The sequence below is a fragment of the Podarcis cretensis genome (genome assembly GCF_951804945.1).
Source record: "Podarcis cretensis genome assembly, chromosome: 2".
Classification (NCBI taxonomy): Eukaryota; Metazoa; Chordata; class Lepidosauria; order Squamata; family Lacertidae; genus Podarcis; species Podarcis cretensis.
Window position 1 is genome coordinate 58,523,207 of NC_137171.1, and position 22,822 is coordinate 58,546,028.

Here is a 22,822-nt window from a genome sequence, read left to right on the forward strand (position 1 = left end):
GTCGCTCTTCCCCCTCAAGGTCTGCCTGTCTCCTCTTCCAACTGGGAGAGCGAGAGAGGCAGAGAGAGCAGAGCACAAACTACCACTCCTATGTAAGAGGGGGAGGAGATGGTTAATCTACACGTCGTTTACTGCCTTTGGGGGTCCTTCAGGCAAAAGCTGAAGCTGCCTTCGTAGGGAACAATCTCATGGCAACGGCCGCCTCACAATGGCGGCGGCGCGCGTAGTGAGCGGAAGGACGCCTAGGACGCACATTGCTGCGTCTTGCGCGCGCTTGCCGCTTGCCCGTCGGCTGGTGCGTTTTGAGGTGAATGAGCTCCGCCAACTCCCCTACTCGAGCGTTTTCCACTTCATCATTCTTATTCCCCCGCATTCCGTTCTCCGATCCGTCGGACGTCTTGCCCTGGATGCTCCGGCAGCAAAACTCACCGACCCAACCTTGGGTGTTTGTTTTTAAGTTCAGACGCTATGCCGCTGCCACACGCTCGCGTACGTTGTCCAGAGAACGCGTGAGAAAGAAGAGTAACAACGCCTCGAGCACACAAAGTGCTCGTTCAGCAAGTAAGGCTGAATATGAGGAGTCGAACCTGCGACCCGCCAGCTGTCTTTTAAACTCAAACCCTCGTCAGTCCCAGCCGGCATGGCCAATGGTTAGGGTCGGGTTTTAACCCGGCAACAATGTCTCCAAAAGATATACTTCTGAGTAAAGAGGGTTATACTGAAAATCTGCAATCCCAATAAACTCAACAGGGCTTCTAAGTAAAGAAGTCTATTATTCGACTCGCAGCGCTGTGTTTTACTTAAAAGCCAAGTCGCCCTAAATTTAGTTGCATGGTATATACAACAAAGGCATATTTGTGCGTGAGTGATCCCATTTCCTTTTGGGCCAACCTACAACAGCGTAGACAGTAATAAAAGTTACAAAACTCCACTGGTTGGGATAAAATGCATTTACCATCAGTCAGGGATCTCAAAATGTAATAGCTTTAGAACGCAAAACAGCAGCAGTAGGAGGCCAAGCTCTATGTTATTCTGCATTTAATACTCTTCTTCTGCATAGATTGGTGCCCAAATTATTAGACCTGGGACTTCCACCATGTTTGTGCAGGTGGATATTAGATTTTCTATCAAACCGTTCCCAAAGGGTCAGGTTGGGTTCCCGCGTCTCTGCAGATCTCATCATGAATACGGGGACGCCGCAGGGGTGCGTGTTGAGCCCGCTTTTATATACGCTCTATACAGCTGACTGTGCCCCCAAATACCCCAGTAATAAGATCATTAAGTTCACAGATGATACAACGGTGGTTGGTTTAATTACGGCAGGAGAGGGGGAGGTGGCCGATAGGAAGTTGAGCAGTTGGGGGAATGGTGCAGGAAAAACAACTTGCTCCTTAACTTAAAGAAAACAAAAGAGATCATTGTGGACTTTAGGAAATGTAAATTGAATATTCAGCCACTTATTATTGAGGGGAAGTGCGTGGAACAGGTCTCTGTGTTTCGATTTCTGGGAATGGAGTTGAGAGACGACCTAACCTGGGGAGAGAACAGCAAAGACCTGGTGAAGAGAGCACAGCAGAGGATATATTTTCTGAGAATCCTCCGGAAAAACAATCTCTCAAAGGACCTGTTGATGGTATTTTACCATTGCACTGTGGAGAGCGTACTAACTTATGGTCTGTGTGTGTGGTTTGGGAGCTGCACGGCCAGGGAAAAAACAGTGCTATCCAGGGTTGTAAAGACTGCAGAGAATAATTGGGTGCACTCTTCCCACCTTAGATCAAATCTATGCTGCTAGGTGCTATAAGAAAGCAGCAGAGATAGCACAGGATAGTACGCACCCCAGAAATGATCTCTTTCAGCTTCTGCCTTCTGGAAGAAGGTATAGGGTTATAAAGGCCAGGACTAGCCGCCTGAGAAACAGTTTCTACGCAAATGCAATTCTGGTTCTAAACGCAGCATAAGGGGTCTCTGTAGTATAGTGTATTTTAAAATGGGGTTTTAGAGTTTTTAGGGGTTTTTGAATGTTTTATGTAGTTTTGTAGTTTTATGTAGTTTTTATGTAGTTTTTATGTAGTTCTTCAATTTCATTGTTCTGCAAGAGACAATGACAATAAAGATATCGTATTGTATTCACACATTTTAAAAGTATGGTTGACTGCTCACTTTTATTTGAAAGAAAAAGCACTCATAACAGCTATCATGGATTGTCATTATGTTCTGGATCAGGCTATGTTCTGCCTCCACAGTTAAAGCCTGTATGCTTCTGAATACCGGCTGCTGGAAACGACTGCAAGGGAGAGCACTTTCTTGCTCTGGTTTGCTGGCATCCTATAGGTATCTCCACCACTGTGCAGACAGGATGCTGTTTACGATATAGTAGAGCATCTATGGAGCAAGTAGTTGCCAGGGAAGGGCCAGTTCCCAGCAGGAAACATACAGCTGTGCAATCCAAAGTAAATCATATAACAGAGAACAAGCTCTATTAATTTGAGGACTTCCAGGAAAATATTTCCACACGCCACTCCAATCTGTTAATATTATGTCCTGAACAAGCAGTATTGCCTCCTGAAGCTTGTCTTCTGAGTATTTTAAAATAGGGATTTCTACAAGGATATTTTAACTCTGCTAAGGGTGAATTAAAAACACAGATCCCTGTATGGACATTTAAAATAAGCCTCTGCTGTTCTCAAAATTATGTGAATTGTTAGTCCAAAATGAAAGTAAAGTAGGGAGCAAACTGACCACTGGGGTCTGGATTTAATTCTTGATAGTTGCCATAATGCTTACTTACAGCAAACTGGGCAGGGAATAAATAAATTATTATTCCTAGTCGTAGTAGTATGCGTTGTCTACTACCTTGGCAAGCCCCAACCTTACCCCAAGTCTCATTTTCAAGGCATAAAAGTGGAAAATGCAACAAAACACTTCAATGTGGTATGGTCTTGTTCAGGCTTCTAGCCAGCCAGCTATGGCCTCTTCCAAGAGATTCCATTCTATTCCCCACTACCATCAGTCAGCATTCCATGGTCTTCAGTGTGCTGTTTCAGGATTGGGGGCGGGGGGCGGGTTGCACTTCCGAAACCTTGGTGTTCTCTCAGGGCTGCTAATGCCTCTCTTGCATGGTATCATTTTGTCTATATATGGATCCACAAGAGAATGAATTTGCTGTTCATATACAGGATATTCATTGAGTTTATACACACATAACTGATTATCACATAGACATTTTTGCTTGTTTCTAACTTTGTTTTTGTGATCAGCAGTACATTCCATACACAGTCCTCCTGTCTACTGTATGTATGTACACACACAAAAAGATGACTGTAATAAAATATACCTGAAAACTTGTTGAGTCCCCTTTGTGTTCAAACCTTATAGCAGCTTTAGCTGAAGCAAGCAATTAACAATAGTAAGGGCTGTTTTTCAAGGAAATCCCACTGCTTGGAATTAAGAAAATGGAGAGCTGCTTTTGGATAACTCAGCTCAGTGCTTTACAGCAAAATTAACATCAAATTGGTTACCTTTTAATATATACAAGGTATTTTCTTGCGTACTGAAGCCACAATTCGTACTCTTCTTTAGCAATCCAGGTATGCTGAGATTTATTATTATAAACCAAGTATGTTGCTATTAAATACCAAGCCAAAAGTTTTTATAATAAACCTACAGGACTGATATTTTGCAGCTGTTTTTGTGGACTTCTGTTCCTTAACCATGCAATTACAGTAGTTTTGTTTTTTTACAAATAGCCTCCTTCCCATCTGCACCAAAAAAAAGGGGGGGAGCAGCTATGCAGCTGTTGCTTGATATAACCGTGAGAATCTGAGCTGCATTTCTAATACTGTGGGGGTATTGTTTTTGTTAGGATTTTTTTTTAATCACAAAAATAGATAATATACTGTGTTTTTATATTGTAAATGCACTGTGATCCTCAGAATAAGGTATAGAAACTTAATAAATAACAACCACCTGGAAACTCAAGACGTGATAAATACAGCACAGGAACAAAGTAACAAATAGACTCTTGTTTGTGTGATTCACATGAGGCCCTGACCCCATAATCACCACACACAAGACCTTCAGCTGACGGCTTGCCCAACCATTTTGTTCAGGACACAGGACTGCAAAATCACTGTGGGCAGTTTCAGTGGGAGAAGCCAGTTAGATGTGCTTCAAATGCAATACAATGGTACATTGGTTCTCAAACTTAATCCGTTCCGGGAGTCCGTTTGACTCCCGAAACAGTCAGAAAATCAAGGCCCGGCTTCTGATTGGCTGCAGGAGCTTCCTGCAGTCAAGCAGAAACCACATTGGATGTTTGGGTTCCAAAAAAACGGAAAGCTTACTTCTGGGTTTGTAGCATTCAGGTTCCAATTTGTTTGGGAGCCAAGCCGTTCAAGAACCAAAGTACCACTGTACTGGAGTTGCTGCTCTCCCCATGTTATACTAGGAGAGTCTCAGGAAGCTTCACCGTTACTCACAACTAATGTGCAATACTAATGTTTTAGCAAGAATTAAACTTCCATCTTAGTAAAGAATGGAAACATTTTTCCCTTTGAAACCCATGTGCTGTATGGAACCCAAATTGCTCAAGTGCTTGGACTATGGTAAGATCAGGAAGTAAATTTAATCCACTGACATAATGCAGTATTCAGTCCTTAATATTATGAACTTGTTCCTCACCTCCAACCTCAAAGAAATGAGAATTACTACAGTGCATGAAGTGCAGCTACATAGAGACAAAAGTGACTGAGGGCTATACTGAATGACACCCTGGCTTTCATTTTACAAGTTTCAATTTCTCTCTTTCCTCTTACTGACTGCATAACAGTAGGCATAGTCAAGGCTACTGCTACTCTTTTGCTTACAAAGTAGATTTCAACAAGATCAGTACTGAGAATATATTATGGTCATTTAAGACTGTAGTGTGATATCCAATACTAGTCATAGAGCAGACTCATTGAAATCAATGAACTTAAGTCTACTTATTTCAATGGTTATACTCCAAATATGACTTCATTGGACATCATCTACAGCCTGTTCAAAACAAGGCTTAAATGCAAGTTAGTAATCCTAGAAGTTTCTTCCAACTGAAAGGGCTAGAATGAAATATTAGACAGTCTTTTTGTTAAAATGACAATTTTATAAACGTAATTTAATAAATAAAGTGAAAAAATGCTAATAGGTGAATAACAACTCAAAGCCATATTGCTATCAAAATGTAGGACTTCTTATCATATGCATTTGCTCTCTGAGAAAATTTAAGTGAATTTATGATCTGAACATCGACTCCTAGTACATTGCTCCTGACTTCATTCAGCATAATCTGGATTCTGCATAGGTTCAAAGAGACATAAAAGCTACTTTTTATTAAACACAACATGGTATGAACCTGCAATATATTTAAAAGTCAACTATCTTCCATTATTAGTTCACAAGTTTATTATGAAAAAATGCTGCAACACTCCTCTGCAGCAACATCTTACAGAAAAAAACCTGTTCTGTTCAAAATAACTCACTATGATGGACAAGTACACGGGACATTATATAGAGGGAAGTGTGAGGGAAGAATGTGGGGGAAACCAAGTGCAGACAAAACAACCATACAATTAAATTAAACAGTTTTCCCTGGAAAAAAAATCAGAACACAAATAAGAAAATCGGTCTTGGTACTTATTTAAAATGTTCATTATGCTTCAATGATAGTTTGCTATCCTTATCTACAGTCATGCTGGAAAGCTATAGCTAAATGGAAAGTTAATTGTTTTCACAAGGTGTTAAATGTCTACATCTTAATATTTGCAGTCTCCCAGAGAAAGCAAAAGTAACTACAAGTAGAGCTATGCCAGAAACTGGTTTCTTGACCAACAGTGTTGCTTCAGCATGCAATGAACTGGTTCATTCTAAAGTGGTCACAGTCGCTGACAGACAAGAGGCTTTGTATTTCAATATGGCACATCTTTTGGTCCATGTGAAAACAGGTTTCAATGTTAAATGTTTTCTGACATTTTGGAGTTACTGTTGCTCTTCCCATATCCTTTAGGTCAACACATGGTTCATGGCAATACTGTACAAGTGTAAAATCTCGTTACAGGAAGTAGTCTGGGGTGCGACGAGTAACATGTGGTTCACCTCTGCGTGGCGCTGGATCAAACTGCAAACTGAAAAAAACCCAACACTTTTAATCAATATTTATGTGGTTTGTGATATCCAGCTAAAACACAGCAGACCCACTGAAATCAGTACACTTACATACACAGAATTCTGTTTGACTACTCAGGGATAACATTAGATATCAGCCATAGCTTTTAAATTCTCTACATTATTCCAATTCATTCTGCGATCAAGATTGTGGCTGTGTTTTCTTTACACTTCTAGATGTAGAAGACATCAGCTATCTCTAGAATGCATGTAATATCCGTCAGTATTAACTTGTAGTTATATTCTACCAAGCTCTTCCTTTAGATCAACAAATGGAGGATCAGTGTAAAACTGACATAGCACTTGAATATAATAGTTAACTGTGCTCCTTTGGGAGGAACAGCAAGATATAAATTTAATAGACAAACTTCAGAAGCATTACAATTTCCAGAGCTAAACCTTGATAGAGACTGCAGAAAGATGAAATTATAGAGATAGAGCCTGCCATTCATCTAGGAGTTCAATTAAAAATGTATGCAGCCCACCCTACTGTCTTATGGGCTAAGTAAGGTGACAGTGATAAGCATATAGATCCTTTGCTCAAAAGAAATTTATCTTAAGGATAAATTAGAGAATGCATACTGTTGCAAAGAACAAAAGGAAACATCTCTTCAAATACCATTTTAAATAGAGGAATTCAGCTTTACTTCCCCCAAAACTGACAACCAAGGGAGGCTATTACTAAACTCCCAAAGCAACTTCCTGAATCATTGGGACTTTATTTAATAATAATAATAATAATAATAATAATAATAATAATAATAAATAATGTAAGAAGAAGAAGCAGCAGCAGGTGCCCAGTATTACAATTTGTTACCCATAAGGTTAGTTTTATACTCTATCAGAAGCCTGTTTAGGGAAGTTTTTAATATTTGATGTTTTATTCTGTTTTTAATCTGCTGGGAGTCACCCAGAGTGGCTGGGGAAACCCAGCCAGATGGGCGGGGTATAAATAAAAAATAATTATTATTATAAATTATTACTACAAATTAGCAGTTACAATTATATAGTAAAGCAAATTATAACCAAAAAAGCCCACACACAGTATTCCACAACCACCCACATTTTTCCAAGTATACAATCAGGTAAGATTTGTCAACTTTACTCATCTTCAAACAGCCAGATAAGGCAATTTATGAACAGCAAATTATAAATGACATGTTTTGTTAGTTCTCATAGGAAAAATCTTTAAGCACTTACAATGAATATTTTAGAGTATCATCAAGTTCCATGATTGCAGCTTGGTTACCACACCGGTAGCAATAATTTGGAGCACTGAAAATGGTTACTACATTCCGATCATGACACCAATTGTAACCCTGAGGAGGGGGGGAAAAGCACACAGATGCACATCATTGTAACATGTCTCTCTACAGGGAGGGTAGTAACCTATAGTGGACAGAGCATCAGAATAAGATAAACAATTTATTACTCTAAATTACCACTTTTAGCCATTCATGTAAGAACTGACAACATAGGAACTTCCTATACAAAATCATATAAATTGATCTAACCCATTGTTATCAGCTTTGAAGAAGCTGCTCTCCAGGATCTCAGGCCTTCCCAATCATTCTACCAAATACCTTTTTAACTAGAGTTAACAGGAATTAAACCTGGAAGCTTCTACATATAATAAACCAGCAATACCAATCAACAACGGCTTCTTCCTAATGAAACTGATCAATGTCAGCCTTAGCTGTCCATCTGTAGAGATAGAAAGCCCTTAGGGTTGAATATGCAGAAATAAAAGAGGTCAGTCAGTAGATGGCAGAACTTCTTACCCCACACCGCCTCCTGAAAAATATTTAGTATATAAAATCCTAGTGTCAGAGTTTAAATATTTGTACTACAGTAATTTGTCATGGAATGACACAGTAAAATACAGGTCTAGGTGACAGGAGTCACAGTGGAATAACAGAATCACAAGCCATTCTCATGGCAATCATTATGCCTTCAAGTCTATCCTGCAAGCTCATTTTTTAACAAAAGGACAAGATATACAAGTTACTTTGCCACCACAGGCTTAACATGCCTTTATTTGTATGCCAAAGCTATCTGGTTATGCAGGGAGATTTTCACCACAAGAAAGGAAACAACATAAAAAGTCTGGGGCTTACCTCCATTACCAACTGATGAGCTCTTGAGACCAGTGTAAGGCCATTAGCATGGTTGAAGGTTTCTGAAATATCTTGTCCAAAAGTATAACCAGCACCTCGAGGAGAAATGCCCCAACCGCCACGATCATCTGGGTCTGACCACAGCAAATCACACATTGGACCCTAGGAAACATTTCAGCATCATTACATAGCCCCAAAGAAAACCCACCCTGAAGAGGGCTAATACAGTACCAAATTCTTAAGAAGAAATGTTTGAAGAGTAGCTGAATGACTACATTAACATGGTACTTTGAACCAATTTATTTGTTCCCCAAACCACCTGCACTGAGCTCTGTGGGGGAAAGAAGAATGCTCAACACTATGTTCCCAAACTGACATCAGTGCTAGGCAAAAACAAGATTATACTCTGCAGCATCCGAATGCAGAATTGGTGATGCAGATGATATTCAGTGCAAAAGATGGTCCTCCCAGCTTTTAAGAGTTATGTGGACCCCTAGTTTGCCGAGGGCCTTCTGGCGGTTCCCTCATTGCGAGAAGTGAGGCTACAGGGAACCAGGCAGAGGGCCTTCTCGGTAGTGGCGCCCGACCTGTGGAACGCCCTCCCATCAGATGTCAAAGAGATAAAGAATTACCTGACATTCAGAAGACATCTTAAGGCAGCCCTGTTCAGGGAAGTTTTTAATATGTAATGCTGTATTGTTTTTAACACTGATTGGGAGCCGCCCAGAGTGGCTGGGGAAACTCAGCCAGATGGGCGGGGTATAAATAATAAATTATTATTATTATTATTATTATTATTACTCTTAAGTTGAAGAACAAGCTACTTGGAGATGTGTCATTTGTAATTAGCAACAAATTTCCACCTTTTAACTAAGATTTAAGTGCTGTTTGTAGTTTTATTGTTTCGATAAGGGAACAGGACAAGCAGTGCAAACCTTTTGGAGTTAGAGGTCATGTGGAAAAATAAGGTTTACTTTAACAACAGACTCATAACGCAGAAGAGGAATTGGGCATTAGTATGATTTCACAAGCTAACACAGCACAGAAATTGTAACACAAATTATAGTTACCTCATGTGGAACTTCTTGCAGACGATCGAGTGCTCTGATGTGATCCAGTGTATCTATAGATGGGGAAAGACCTCCATGTAGACAGAAAATCTGAAGATAAATTCATTTGTTGGGACATGAATTAGATCCAAATACTATAACTACAAGTGTTTTTCAAAGTTACAGTTTCTCTAGGAAGAAAATCTGATAAAAAGGTAACAGATCTTCCACTCCGGCTTCCTTCTCTGCTAATATTAGGAACACATCAGTATTTTCAACATACCTGTCCATCCACCAAGGCAGTTAGAGGAAGATAGTCAAAAAGGTCTGTGAAGTATTTCCAGACATTTGCATTTCCATATTTCCTTAAACATTCATCATAGAAGCCATATACTTGTGTGATCTGTCTGCTTTCATGGTTCCCTCGAAGAATAGTGATGCGTTCACGATAACGGACCTATAAAACAAGATAGCTACTGTGACTAAACCAAGTATGTACTTCTCCAGAATTTCTATGAGCAGAAGTAAGCCGTAATTTATGGAGATATTATTATTATTATTATTATTATTATTATTATTATTATTATTATTACCATCATCATCATCATCATATTTGTACCCTGCCCATCCAAATAGGTTGCCCCAGCCACTCAAAAACATCTTAATACAGACATCACATTTTAATAAAACCTATTTAATTTTGTGGTATATTTTCTGTGGTATAGTATATTTTTGCAGGATAAATCCCAAAGTTAAACTTGGAGAGATTCTTTTTCAGGTCTAGAATGAACTTCTCTATCCACTTCTGATGGAGATACAGACCCAAGAACACTGGAAGTTTGAACAGATCTCTAAAACAACCCATTTAATATGTAGTCTCTTTGGGCAATACAATTGTGTTGCCTCCAACATCATTTTTTCATTAGTGTACAACCTCCAACCCCAATGACTCAGTCATTATAATGTTCATCAGTACTGTAAGTCTTACAGCAATTCAGACTATACAGGCATTATATATTTCAATACCAACATTCATTTTAAAATATTACCTTGAGAGCTACCAGAAGTGTTACGGTTTCAACAGAGTAATATCCCCTGTCAACATAATCCCCCATAAATAAGTAATTTGTGTCTGGTGATTTTCCTCCAATTCTGAAAAGTTCCATGAGATCATGAAATTGTCCATGGACATCTCCACAAACTGTGACTGGACACCGTACTTCTTGCACATTTGATTCTTTTGTCAAGATTTCTTTAGCCTGCAGCGGGGGGGGGGGGGGGAAACAGCTTTACATTAATTTGCAGAGATAATACTTGTTCATTTATTTTAAAGCATTCCACCTGCTCACCTTTCTTTAGTTACAAATATACCGGTAAGTGCCAGGTAATACATTTGAGACACACATTCCTGGAAACAAGTTCTCCTGAATTAAGTGACCCAACTTCAGGAATGAAATTCTTAGATCTGGGTCCACAGGTGTCAGGCACACATGGTTCAGACTGGCAGTTTAATAGAAAGTGGAGCAGTGGAGTAGAAGAAGGGGACGTAACAGAGATTGCAAGAGAGGAGAAAATGGAGCAGTCAGGGGGTCACATAAAAGAGAAAATGAGTGCCAGACAGAATACACAGACAAGTTGGATCTAGCAACAGATCCTCTTGAAATTGCCTCCCACCCCCCCAAATGTTCACCACCAAATCACAGATCCTGTTTCCATTGGCTAAACCAGTTTTTTTAATGGAGCTGGTGCTTTCCAGACCTTCCATGGCACAATACAGACCCTTGTGAATTCTTAATTTTAAAGGACCCCCTCAAAACTTCAACGCCTCTGTACAGTGAAGTATTATATGATTTGTAAGTGGTTTTGCTGCCACACTACGTACATATCAAAGATGGATCCACAAGGATCCATGCCTAGGATATGTGGGTGTGGTGTGTATGTGGGTGGGTGGGTGGTGTTGGCAAGCACCAGATTTTTGGTAAGCACCAGTGATTTTTGATGCATAGTCTAAAACAGTAAGTGCTAATTTTATGGGTGGTAGTCCCCATCTTAGATATTCATCAGTGTGCTAAAATGCAATGCAATGCGTTTCTCTTAACCAAATCCACAAAGAAAACTCTTCTGCATGCAAAGAAGAGTTCCACTTGCAGCTGGCTCATTTGTATGGTTGTTTCTATCTTGTGCTTAGGATCAGCACAATAGAAACCCTGGTCAGCCACACTACTGCAGCACAATATAAGCAATACAGTGGTACCTCGGGTTACGAACTTAATTTGTTCCGGAAGTCCGTTCTTAACTAGAGACACGCTTTTGCTAATAGGGCCTCCCACTGCCAGCATGCTATTTACGTTCTCATCCTGGCGCAAAGTTCTCAACCCGAGGTACTACTTCCGGGTTAGCAGAGTTTGTAAGCCGAAGTGTTTATAACCCAAAGTGTTTGTAACCGAAGGTACCACTGTACTTTAAAATCATGAAATCATAGCTGACAAAGATTTTTTTCTTTTAAGAAGATAAAAGATTTCATGAAGGAAACTCCATTAACAATGGTTCATCCAATTCTTTAAAAAACCAATGCAGCCAGTGTACCTAGGAATAAACTTGCAACCAGATCTTATGTTCCATGTACTGTATAAGGGAATTATTTTTAGGACAGCAATCTCCAATGAAATAAATGAGGAAACAATTCCAGATGGGGGAGCTCCAAGCATGCACTTTAGGTGAAGCAGCAATCTTCTGGGAACCCTAACTTTCTGGGCCTCAAGTTGCAGAAAAGCCTTAATTTGACCACAAAAGGTTACAACATCCTCAATGATCCTAATTAGTCATACTTTGATAGAAAGCCAGGACCCTAACAGACTACCCAATAGTACAATATGATTAAACACCTTACCACAATCCTATACAGTGGAACCTCGGGTTAAGTTCTGGAGGTCTGTTCTTAACCTGAAACTGTTCTTAACCTAAAGCACCACTTTAGCTATAATGGGGTCTCCCAATGCAGCCGCTGCAAGATTTCTGTTCCCATCCTGAAGCAAAGTTCTTAACCCGAGGTACTATTTCTGGGTTAGTGGAATCTGTAACCTGAAGCGTCTGTAACCCGAGGTACCACTGTACTGTACTGAAAATACTTGTTGACAAACTAATGATCTTTGGTACTTGTTCTTTTATACATCAGCAGATAAACACTAGTGTTCTATCTAATTACTTAATTCATATTACCTAGTTTTTTACTTAAGATTATCCAGTTTTCCAGTTTCTTTTTCTGATGAGCTCAATCCCATGTGTATAATTACTGTCAGACAATGGGATGCGGGTGGCGCTGTGGGTTAAACCACAGAGCCTAGGACTTGCTGATCAGAAGGTTGGCGGTTCAAATCCCCGTGATGGTGAGCTCCCGTTGCTCAGTCCCTGCTCCCGCCAACCTAGCAGTTCGAAAGCACATTGAAGTGCAAGTAGATAAATAGGTACCACTCCGGCGGGAAGGTAAACGGTGTTTCCGTGCGCTGCTCTGGTTCGCCAGAAGCGGCTTAGTCATGCTGGCCACATGACCCAGAAGCTGTACGCCGGCTCCCTCGGCCAGCAAAGCGAGATAAGCACCGCAACCCCAGAGTCGTCTGCGACTGGACCTAACAGTCAGGGGTCCCTTTACCTTTAATGCTGCACTACATGAACCAACAGTCTGATTCAGTATAAAAGGAAGCTCCCTATATTCCTAGTGCTATATTCCCACTTTGAAAAAAGAAGTGGCACTGAAAGTATTGCTTTCTTGTAGCATTTTTACCATGTGAAAATGGGTATGCAGTAAATATCAAATGATTTATCTGCCCAGAAGCTATCCAGAAAATTGTAATGTAAGAGTTGTTCAGGCTGACATAAATGCTTTCCAGCACTTTGTTAAAAGAAACTCCATCAATGAAATACACATTCAAAGCTCAAGTTTTACTTGGCTTCTCTCTAAACATTGTATTGCTTTGGATCAAAAGGCAGAATGAGTAGCAGTACTCAAAGGTACTAGATGACACACTAAGCTCCAAGGCACACTCAGGCTCATCAACCAGAGAATCACTACTATTTATTTTCTCCCAGTTGTACAAGTGCCACCACCAAACCTCCCTATACCACCATAACCATCATAGCACGTATCAGGCTCAATTTTTTTGAAGGGAATAGCCTACAACTTCTGTGCCACTGCTGGTGATGGTGTCACAAAAGGTTGAAACCGCAATAATTTTCACAACCTCCTGTTAGACCTGGGCCAAAAGAACAATGTTGGGACAAAGGAAGAAGTGTTCAAGCAGCAGAAATTCACTTGCCATAATGGACTAGGATTCCTCCAGTCCTGACTATTCAAATTCCAGACTTCATGCAGTAACAATGCCTCTACCTCATTAGACAAATCCACACAGTGATGAGTTTTCTAGAATATTCTGAATTGATTTTTTTTCCTGAAAATCTTGTTCTGCCCTGCCAACTGAGATTCAATTTAACATGCTAAAAGGGTATTTACATTTAATATACGATAGATTAATTTTAAATGCTGCATGAAGGTCTCAAATCTTTTCCAACAGCTAAGAGAGGCAGAAATGAATGTACAATATTGTTTTATGTGATCCCACTGAGATCCCAAGATAAAATTTTGCAGGTAGCTCTTAGAAATATTAAATAGCCAATATAATTTTTTGGAAATTTTAAATCATTTTTATTCACTTTTTAAATTTTTCAATATTGTAATTGAAATTTTAAAGTAAGTCCATCATGTGATATATTGTATTCAAGTCCATGAAGTTCTGAAAAGATTGATGTTTTTGGTTTTGATGTATCTCTATTCTGGACCAAGCTTTTAAGGTTTATGTGTAGTCCAGCAAGGCCAAAATTGTCATTTTTTTGGGAATTTCAAACCCTTCTAACTCACAAACGGGATGAGATAAATAATGAAAATTTTAGATTTAAACTTATGTTTTGATCATTCAACAAGAGTACAAAATATTAAGAAAATTGGATGACATGAGGTAAAAAAAGTTGGATCACTTGATATGGAATGACCCGGAAGATATGGTACTGAGCCATCTCCATCAATCTATTTCTAAATAATCCTTTATATGCAATAGCCCAGGACATACTGTTTTCCAAAGATGCCACGTCCATAACAAGACCTGAATCATGAATAATTTTCTTCCATTTTAAAGAAAAGCCTTCCTACAGTCCAAAGGCCTTGAGCCAATTCACTTAGTGACTCAACTGTGGACTCCTGAATGACCTTAACTTGGGTGGATATTCTGAAGTGCTTGTTGGTCAGGATCTCTATATTCACTGAATTAAATACAGCACCTGTGATGCAAACAAGTCCTGCAGCCACCAAATCTGTCTCTCTACTCCCTGAGGACACTTCACTTACACCCTGTTGTCCATTTTCTCATACACACCTCCCATGAACCATTTATATGGGTTCAAGAAAGGTGAACAATGAGGAAAACCCTGTCAATACATTTAATATTTTCCTGAGACCATACTGGGGGTTGAACAACAATCTGCAGGAATGGCCCCGTTCTCCAATCATATCTCCTACCAAGTATGTGTGTCTTTTAGCATTAGTGGAAATATTAATATTGGTCACCAATATTGAAAAGAAGAGTGAAAAAGAACTTATCTTTTTGAAGGCAGGCACTCCTTCAGAGTCAAACATACCTTTCCTGCTAAACAGAAGTTTAGCACATTCATTCTCAGAGGGATGAGGCTTGATAATTCAGAGTATTTTTAGGAACTTTAGCTTGCATTTTAGTGTTTCCCAACATCAAACATTACTTGGGGACCTGTCCTGGTTGAGTATAGAAATCAGTATTTCACACTGGTTACCAAGCAAAAGCTATCTCTATGCTATCATACCAACTATGGAACTCTCAAGATTGATGAATTATCCTTTTGTAACATTTGTTAAAAGCCTGGGAGCTCCATGACCAGATCAGAAATGTTGTTTCTGCCACTTCCAGTAGTCTCATCTCTAATGTTAACATCTCTAAAAACTAAAGGAGAGGGAAGAGGGAATAGAGGCCCTACATACATTTTCTAAACCACATCCATCAGCTTTGTATTCTTGTTATAAAAAAGCACGCCTAGACATTCTGTTGTTGCGTCCATAACCTAGGTTTAAGGTGCCATTGAGCTCCTAGCTTTCATATCTCAGTTTCTAGCACTGGGAACACCCTAGAAGACTTAGGCCTGCTTAGCTTCAGCAAGCTGGTGGCCTCATGAATCTTCAGACCATACTTTTTTAAGACAAAAAGCAAATTATTTCTCTTTTAAGAATTTTCTTGAACTGCATTGGGTACCTTTGATGTTTTTTCTACAGCTGTCATTAATTGATCTACTCTTTGACAACTGCTCACCATCATATAATTTATACAAGATTCCATCACATCTCCAATACTTTTCAACGTTTACATGAAATGCTGAGAGAAGTCATCCAAGGGTTCACCAGTATGTCAATGACATCCAACTCTACTTCTCATTTTTATCATTGTTACGTGAAGCACTCAAGTGTTGAACCAGTAAGATGGTGATAGCTAGATGAGTGCACATAAATAGAAACTTGATCCTAACAAAATAGAGGTGCTGTGGGTACATAGCTTGTCTGCTCAGGAGAGTCTAATCAGTTCTAGACATCATTACACGCCCATTATGGATCAGGCTTGCTGTCGGGATTGCTCCTAGATCCAGCTCAGTCATTGGAGGCCCAAGTAGCTTTTGTGACAAAGCATTTTTCATCAAGCCAATGCTGATACGCCTGCTGTGGCCAATCCTAGATTGGCCTAGACCAGAGCTTTTCAACCTTTTTGGGTCCACAGCGCCCTTGGCCAACTACATTCTTTCCTCGCACCCCTGAGGAGCTCAGTAGCCTCAGCAGCCCAGAGCTGGCAGCCCCTCACCCCTTTCCAAACACCCTCCCTTGTAGAGTGTTCTCTCAGCCTCCTTTCCTCTTGGGAGTCCTCTGGGCAGCCACTGCTGCCACTGCTGGTCTTGTGTACTGCCCACCCTGCCCCAAAGAGATGTGCCTCCTCACACTGCCCCACAGGGGCCTGGGAAGTACCCTCTGGCCAGCCCCACAGGGGCCTGGGAAGCACCCTCTGGCCAGCCTCACAGGAACCATTCGCCTAGGGAGCTTGTAGCCAGGGCTGCTGCAACAAATAGCCACCACAAGCCTTTGAGAAGTAGAGATGCAAGAGGGCATCAGAGAAGGGAGGGAAGGAAAGAGGGACAGAGGCCTGTGTTGCCCGCGGCACCCCGACCATCATTCAAGGCACCCCAGGATGCCACAGCACACTGGTTGAAAACCACTGCCCTAGACAGCTATCCATGCTTGGGGGGAGGGGCTCAGATTGTTAAAGTGCTATGCGTGGGGCTACCTCTGAACACTGACTAGAAGCTGTAGTTTAGCCACTAGATTGTTAACTAGGATAGTACCTTGGGGTAATATAACATGAGTCAACATGGATTTCAGCCGCATAAGTACAGTTCTTAGGATGCAGCCTATTGCACTTCTCACAATGAGGTCACAAGGAAAAGGTTTTGATTGTTGCTAAAACTGGTTAAATAATAAAGTTTTTACCACTGGCTATTCACTACCCTATCTTCTGCCAGGCTGGATGAGAGCTTGTGCCTTCAAAAGTAAATCAGCTGAATTGTGTTCCTAAAAAATTATGCAGGCTAACAAGATCCAAATTTACCTCCCCAATACTTTCTCTTTCAGATAAAGACAATCTTTCAACTTTTAATGGCAGTCTCCAACCCAACATCACAGAAACAGAGCCAAGTTCTCTGCTGTAGCCATCAAAACCAGCCCAAAATTATTAGAGGCATTCAAAATGTCTGCATTTTTAACTATTTCTGATTGTTAATTAATTTTGTTATATTCTCTTAAAAGATATAGTTTGTGTGCATGTATGCTTTTTTTGTTTTTTGCTCTGCTACTGTTGCATTGATAACCCTATGCTGTATTTTATGTTTATAGTCTGCAGACCAAATGAAGTGGAACTTGCTAGCTTAAAACAATGGTCAAAAAGCTTCATTAATTCTTATGAGAATACTGTATTATAAACTCCTTTCCAGCAGGTTCCTATTAGCATTCAATTTAGTTCTGAGTTTTAGGTCCAGTTCTTGATTGCTTTTCTATTACTGAAGTACTTGAACTAAAAAGGCAATTAGGACCAGCTACAGCTTTGGAGATAGGTGAAAAGCAAGAAAGCTTGGAGAAGGCGGGTTGGTTTCTCTTGCTATCAACCTATCAAATAGGAAGGAGCAGCATGCAGAAGAAGTATTTTTGTATATTTCCAATATCTGTGTCAGTGGGTGATATTTCCTGCTGTCATTTCTGTAAGAGTCCAACAGGCAAAACCAGATAACAAGGCAAATTTAATCTCGTTACCTCAAAACACCCCAGTTACTTATCTAGACTCACCTCTTAAGCACTTTGCCTTAGATTTCTGACTGTTCTTTACACTAAAGGTGATTCCTCCTACACCCATCTGTTATTCTTTGACTTGACTGCAATATATGCTGATTATACTGAAAGTGATCTTTTCTTCTCTCTGCAGAATAAAAAATGTTTCAAGCACATTCTTACCTATCAATAAGAAATGTATTTCTAAATGATCATAATAAAGCACTTCTCCCTAAATGTTTGTTTTCCACCAAACAAGCCTGTTTATTGAGAAGCCTACCTTCCAGACCAACTGAATTTTTGACAATTTATAGGTGCCAAACTATGTTCCTTAGAAACTGTTTGGCCATACACATTTCACTTAAACAGAGAAATCATTCCCCACTAATAAACTCAGGTGGCTTACGCAAACAGGATAACAGAAATGGGACCACAAGAGGAAGGTATCAGAAAAGTCAGGCACAGAGGTTTTCAGAAATACCCCCCAAAATTAAGGGGGCAACCTAAAAAATAGCCCCATGAGCACTGGGCATGCTCTACCTGCCATCACATAATATTAAATGCTAATTGGAAAAGGAAAAGATGTGGAAGACAGAATGCAATGCTCTGCTTGGAGGGAGGAAATTGGTGGCTGGAGGACACACACACATTTTATTAGTGCTCTCACTTCGGTTCACCAATGCATATTCCTTATTTGTTTGGGAGAAATTAAAGTGACTTATTGGGGGGGGGGGGGGGACTAGGGTAAACCAGAGGGAAAAGACTTTATTTCTGTACTTTTCACAAGCTGACAGCTAGTTTTGCCCCAGAAGCCTTGTCAACCATGAAATATGGTTAACAACAAAAAACTGAAGTATGTTTCTAGTGCCACAGTTAACAAACTTCCCTTGATACTAACTTTAAGAAGCACTCCAGATAACAAGGGATAATAAAAAGAAAAGCTAAAAATGCCAAGACAACTCTTTCAACCATTACTTATGTTTTCACATTGGCACCAGTCATTTGAAGGAAGAACATCTATGAGACTTCCATGCATTTCAATTTTCTTGTATTTCAGCACAGTAAAGACATGTTTATAAATACTGTATAGTTGCAATAACTTCTTTGTCTCATACCCTAGTCACATTCACCTCGGCAGCAGAAAATGCTGCAAAAAGTGAAGGGATTTACAATCTACAAATTAAATGCATGTTGCGCCCACAAGTTACCACGTCTAGTACAGCTCTGTGTCACTGCTTGCTCTCGTCAGACTGTCCCAGGTTATATACATACAGTAGGAAACTGGGTAGCTCCAGGAATGTAGAGGAAGAGTTTGCTTGCCATTTTAGAAACCAAACCAGTTAAGACCACAAAAAATCCAATTTTCCCAGACTGAAGAAATAAGTGGCTCCACAAACTAGCATTTCACAATACACACACCAGAAACTATGGACATCTGATTCTTCTGGGTACTTTGCACAGGACAAATGGACTCACACTGTAAACAGCAACTGACAGCACAAGGTTGAATTCAACAAGCAGAAGCTGGGGAGAGGAAGAGTAGCACAGGACTTTTGTCTTTGTACATTAGTATGAGGCCATACTGTATGATATATTCTGCTTCCCAAATCATTACAGTCTGAACAGCAGTGAATTCCCACAATTCTATTTTCTGTATAGATAGCACTGGAATACTGTAGACTTGATTCCGACTTCATATGGGACTATAATATGCTACCACAGCAACTAAGTTGTACAGAAACAAGAACCCCAATACAGTAGTTAACTTGGTCAACATGGCACATGTTCAACATGTTGCTAATTAGCAATACTTTTACAAGCAGTTTTACACCTCAACCCCAAGCAGAGGCATTTAAAAGTGCCTTACACAGATGCCAATGAAACCTGCAACTAAGTGTGCTCAGGCGAAATGCCACACAAGAAAATACAGTAAGCAGAAATAAATTCTAAGAATTCTAATGAAAACTTGTCAGTCCAATGTACTAGTAACTACCCTGATTATGTAAACTTCCAATAATAAAATTTACCTGAAATATACTAGGAAATTCAAACCTTCATATCTTAACATGCCAGGTCAATGTGATGTCATTTAGTATTTGGCATATCTGCATTGAGGCAAGTTTGTCAATCCCTTCCCCATAAAAAAAATCATTATGTCCATGGAATTAAGATAAATATAGCATTGAATTTTTTTAAAGTACTAAGGTGAAATAATTTGACAATAGTTATTCAATTACTGCATTCAACAATACAAAACAACCCTACACAAAGATTGGATACTTTGCCACTTTTATCCTCCTTATTCTCCCCCTCTCTCCTTATTAACTACTGTATTCCCAACTGCTACCCATTCATGCTTAACCACCCAGATAGTGTACAAGTGACCAGATCTCCCCTTCCCTAACGCAAAGCAACAGAACAAGGCTTGGTGGTAAGAGAGACCCAAACAAAAAAGTGTGCCTGTGCAAAGTACATTGACGTCTTGTCAAGATTTTCTTTTCGCCAGGATCTTGCTGCCGCCCCCCACAGAAAGAGAAAGCTTTGCCCGCGCTAAGAAGCACAAGGGGGTTACTATCAGCACAGTAATGTATTTTCAGCGAAAGGCGCCATTTTAAGAGTCAGCGGAAAAAAGGAGCAGAGGAACTAGATAGAGAAGCGGTCGATGCGACAGGGGGCGCAGGGCTGCCGGGGGGGGGGGGGGACGGATCCTCCCGTCCGGTCATGGGGCAAAATACCCGCTTCCAGATCGGGAGGGGGTGGGAGGCTGGATGCTGGAGAGGGGAGGCAGCGCTGGCGGCGGCCTTTTCCCCTCCAAAGACTGCACCTGCCCGAGGGACACACCCCGCTCGCTGCCCGCCCTTCCTGCCCCCTTCAGCGGAGTCCCCACGACTAGTAGCAGCTCGAGGCGAAGCCGCTCTTCATCCACCATGGGGCTCCCCCCTCGCCACAATCCCCATCCGTCTTGGGCCTTTCCGGCCCTTCCACCGCGACGGTGCCTCTTGCGCCAATTGCAGAACCCCTGCGCTGGGATGGGGGGGGGCTCTCCTGCCCCCATCTCGCTCCTCACCCCAAAGGTCGCCTAAGCAGACCTTCCTCGCCTCGCCTCTCTCCCTCCGAGGAAGGACCCCCGCCCCCGCTCTCCTCGCTCCCTCCCTCCACCTGAGCACCCTTCCCGGGTGAACGTCCCCCGGCACCCCAAGGGCCTCCCTCCCTTTCCAGGCAGCTGCCTCGCTTTCCCGCCCCCGGCAGGGTCGTCCTCCCCGCGTCCCCCTCGGAGGCGCCGCTGGCTACCCACCTTCTCGCAGAGGCTCTTCACCTGGCCCTCGGAGAGCTGCTTGCACTCGTTCAGCTGCTCCACCCACTGGTCGAGCTCCTTGGTGAAGACCTTCTCCTCCATCCTCGCTGCTCGCCCAGCCGCTGCCGCCGCTCTTTCCCCCGCTTCCTCCTCTTCCCTTCCTCCCTTCTTCTGCCTCTCGCCGGCACCCGCCGCCCCAGCCCAGCCCCCGCCGCCCTCCTCCTCCTCCTCCCCCTCCGCACAGAGACTGCACTGCCTCTCGCTGGGAAAGAAACGACGGGCGGAGGGGCAGGGAAGGAGAGAGAGAGGCAGGAAAGGCCGGATCCGTCCCTCAGAGGCGGCGAGAGGAGCAGCAGCAATGTGGCGGAGGCTACTCGGAAGCTCGCTGGTTCTCTCCCCTCCGTGTAATGGCTGCCGCGCCTTGACGTCACCCGGCCACGGTTCCCACCCTCCTCCTCCTCGGAATAGGCAAAAGGGAAGATAGTCGCGCCTGCTCGAGAAGAGGAGTTGCGCATGCGTCAGGGGGCCTCTCTACGGGTGGTTATAATAGCGAGGGAGGGTGGGGCCGCCTTAAGGAACCTGCGCGCGCCGCTGGGAGCAGGCGCAGAAGCGCCAGGCGTCGGTGCTTATCCTCGCCTATTGCACGTTCCTCGGGGCGGGGGCATCGTGGGATTCTGGGGCGGGCGGGGCGAGTTTATTTGACAAGCAGGGTGATTTGGGGAGGAGAGGAGAGACCGCTAAAAATTTAAATCCATAGGGTCACCATGGAAACGCAGGGTTTGTTTTTTTATTTTTGCTGAGCGCTAGCTCCATGGAGGGTTGCTAAGAAGAGAACTTCTTAGCAAGTTTGGCGCACCCCCTATTCAATGGCGTAGCGTGGGGGGGGTGCAGGGGGGACCGGCCGCACCGGGCGCAACATCTGGGGGTTAGGGTTAGGGGGTGCAAATCCACGGGTTAGGGGGCGCAAATCCATGGGTTAGGGGGCGCAAATTACTTGCCTTGCCCCGGGTGCTGACAACCCACGCTACGCCACTGCCCCTATTTACTGCTCCTGCCTAGTGATTTCCTCTTCTCATATTGTGGGCAGGGCGGCCAGGGATTGGTGGTGGTGTCTAGGAGCAGACACGCACCGCCCTCACGAAGGGCAGTCAGGGACTCCGTTCTGTCCTTTGCATTCATAGAATTGCAGAGTTGAAAGAGACTCCGAGGGTCGTCTGGTCCGACCCCCTGCAATGCAGGCATCTCAACTGAAGCATCCATGACAGATGGCCATCCAAGCTCTGCTTACAAACCTCCAACAAAGGAGAGTCCACCACCATCCGAGGGAGTCTGTTGCACTGTCAAACAGCTCTTACTGTTGGAAAGTTCTGGGGTAAAAGACAACTCGTATCCTGTTGGTTTTCCAGCTCTTTTAACAAAGCAGTTTTCGTTCTTCAAAAGTCAAGCAAGGTTCCATTGGAAACATCAGACTGTAAAATCTGTTTGTCTGAACAATGTTGATGTAAATGATGTATCTAAGGCCCTAGATATGAGACTCCGCACAAGTACTGGCTGCTCTATGAATATCAGGTGGTGTTTGTAAAATATATATTTACTGATCAGGCCAAAAGAGAACTTTTCTTGATATAATTGCAGTTGCTGAGAAGCATTATTTCCTATCAATACTAGTCCCTTCCCTAGATGCTTGAAAGACCTGTTTTACCTGCTGTACATTCTTGCAGAATTT

At 42.0% G+C, this 22,822-nt stretch overlaps 1 protein-coding gene and 1 long non-coding RNA gene across 3 annotated transcripts; one reads left to right on the forward strand and one right to left on the reverse strand.

Annotated features, from left to right (window-relative positions):
- Positions 1–47: 47 nt before the first annotated feature.
- Positions 48–780, forward strand: LOC307211518. The gene is made up of 2 exons (XR_013836497.1): positions 48–546; positions 602–780. It is a non-coding gene; the product is annotated as an uncharacterized lncRNA (long non-coding RNA).
- Positions 781–5,424: 4,644 nt separating this feature from the next.
- Positions 5,425–21,524, reverse strand: PPP2CA (protein phosphatase 2 catalytic subunit alpha). Of its 2 annotated transcripts, XM_079968068.1 has the most exons (8): positions 21,097–21,245; positions 17,820–17,949; positions 10,417–10,626; positions 9,651–9,824; positions 9,389–9,478; positions 8,319–8,480; positions 7,402–7,520; positions 5,425–6,161 (listed from the first exon to the last, which is right to left on the reverse strand). In XM_079968068.1, exons 3-8 carry the CDS (start codon positions 10,531–10,533, stop codon positions 6,089–6,091), a joined length of 735 nt encoding a protein of 244 aa, XP_079824194.1. In that variant the 5' UTR covers positions 10,534–10,626; positions 17,820–17,949; positions 21,097–21,245; the 3' UTR covers positions 5,425–6,088. The 2 variants fall into 2 exon arrangements, with proteins under 2 accessions (XP_079824194.1, XP_079824193.1); XM_079968067.1 differs by lacking the exon at positions 17,820–17,949 and having other exon boundaries at positions 21,097–21,524.
- Between the last annotated feature and the right edge of the window lie 1,298 nt (positions 21,525–22,822).

Coding starts and splice junctions, on each gene's coding strand:
- PPP2CA (XM_079968067.1), bottom strand. CDS start 21,198: ATGGAGGAGAAGGTCTTCACCAAGGAGCTCGACCAGTGGGTGGAGCAG. Junction 9,825..10,416: donor CACTTCTGGTAGCTCTCAAG/GTAATATTTTAA, acceptor CTTGTTTTATAG/GTCCGTTATCGTGAACGCAT. Junction 9,479..9,650: donor CTGCCTTGGTGGATGGACAG/GTATGTTGAAAA, acceptor ATTTATCTTCAG/ATTTTCTGTCTACATGGAGG.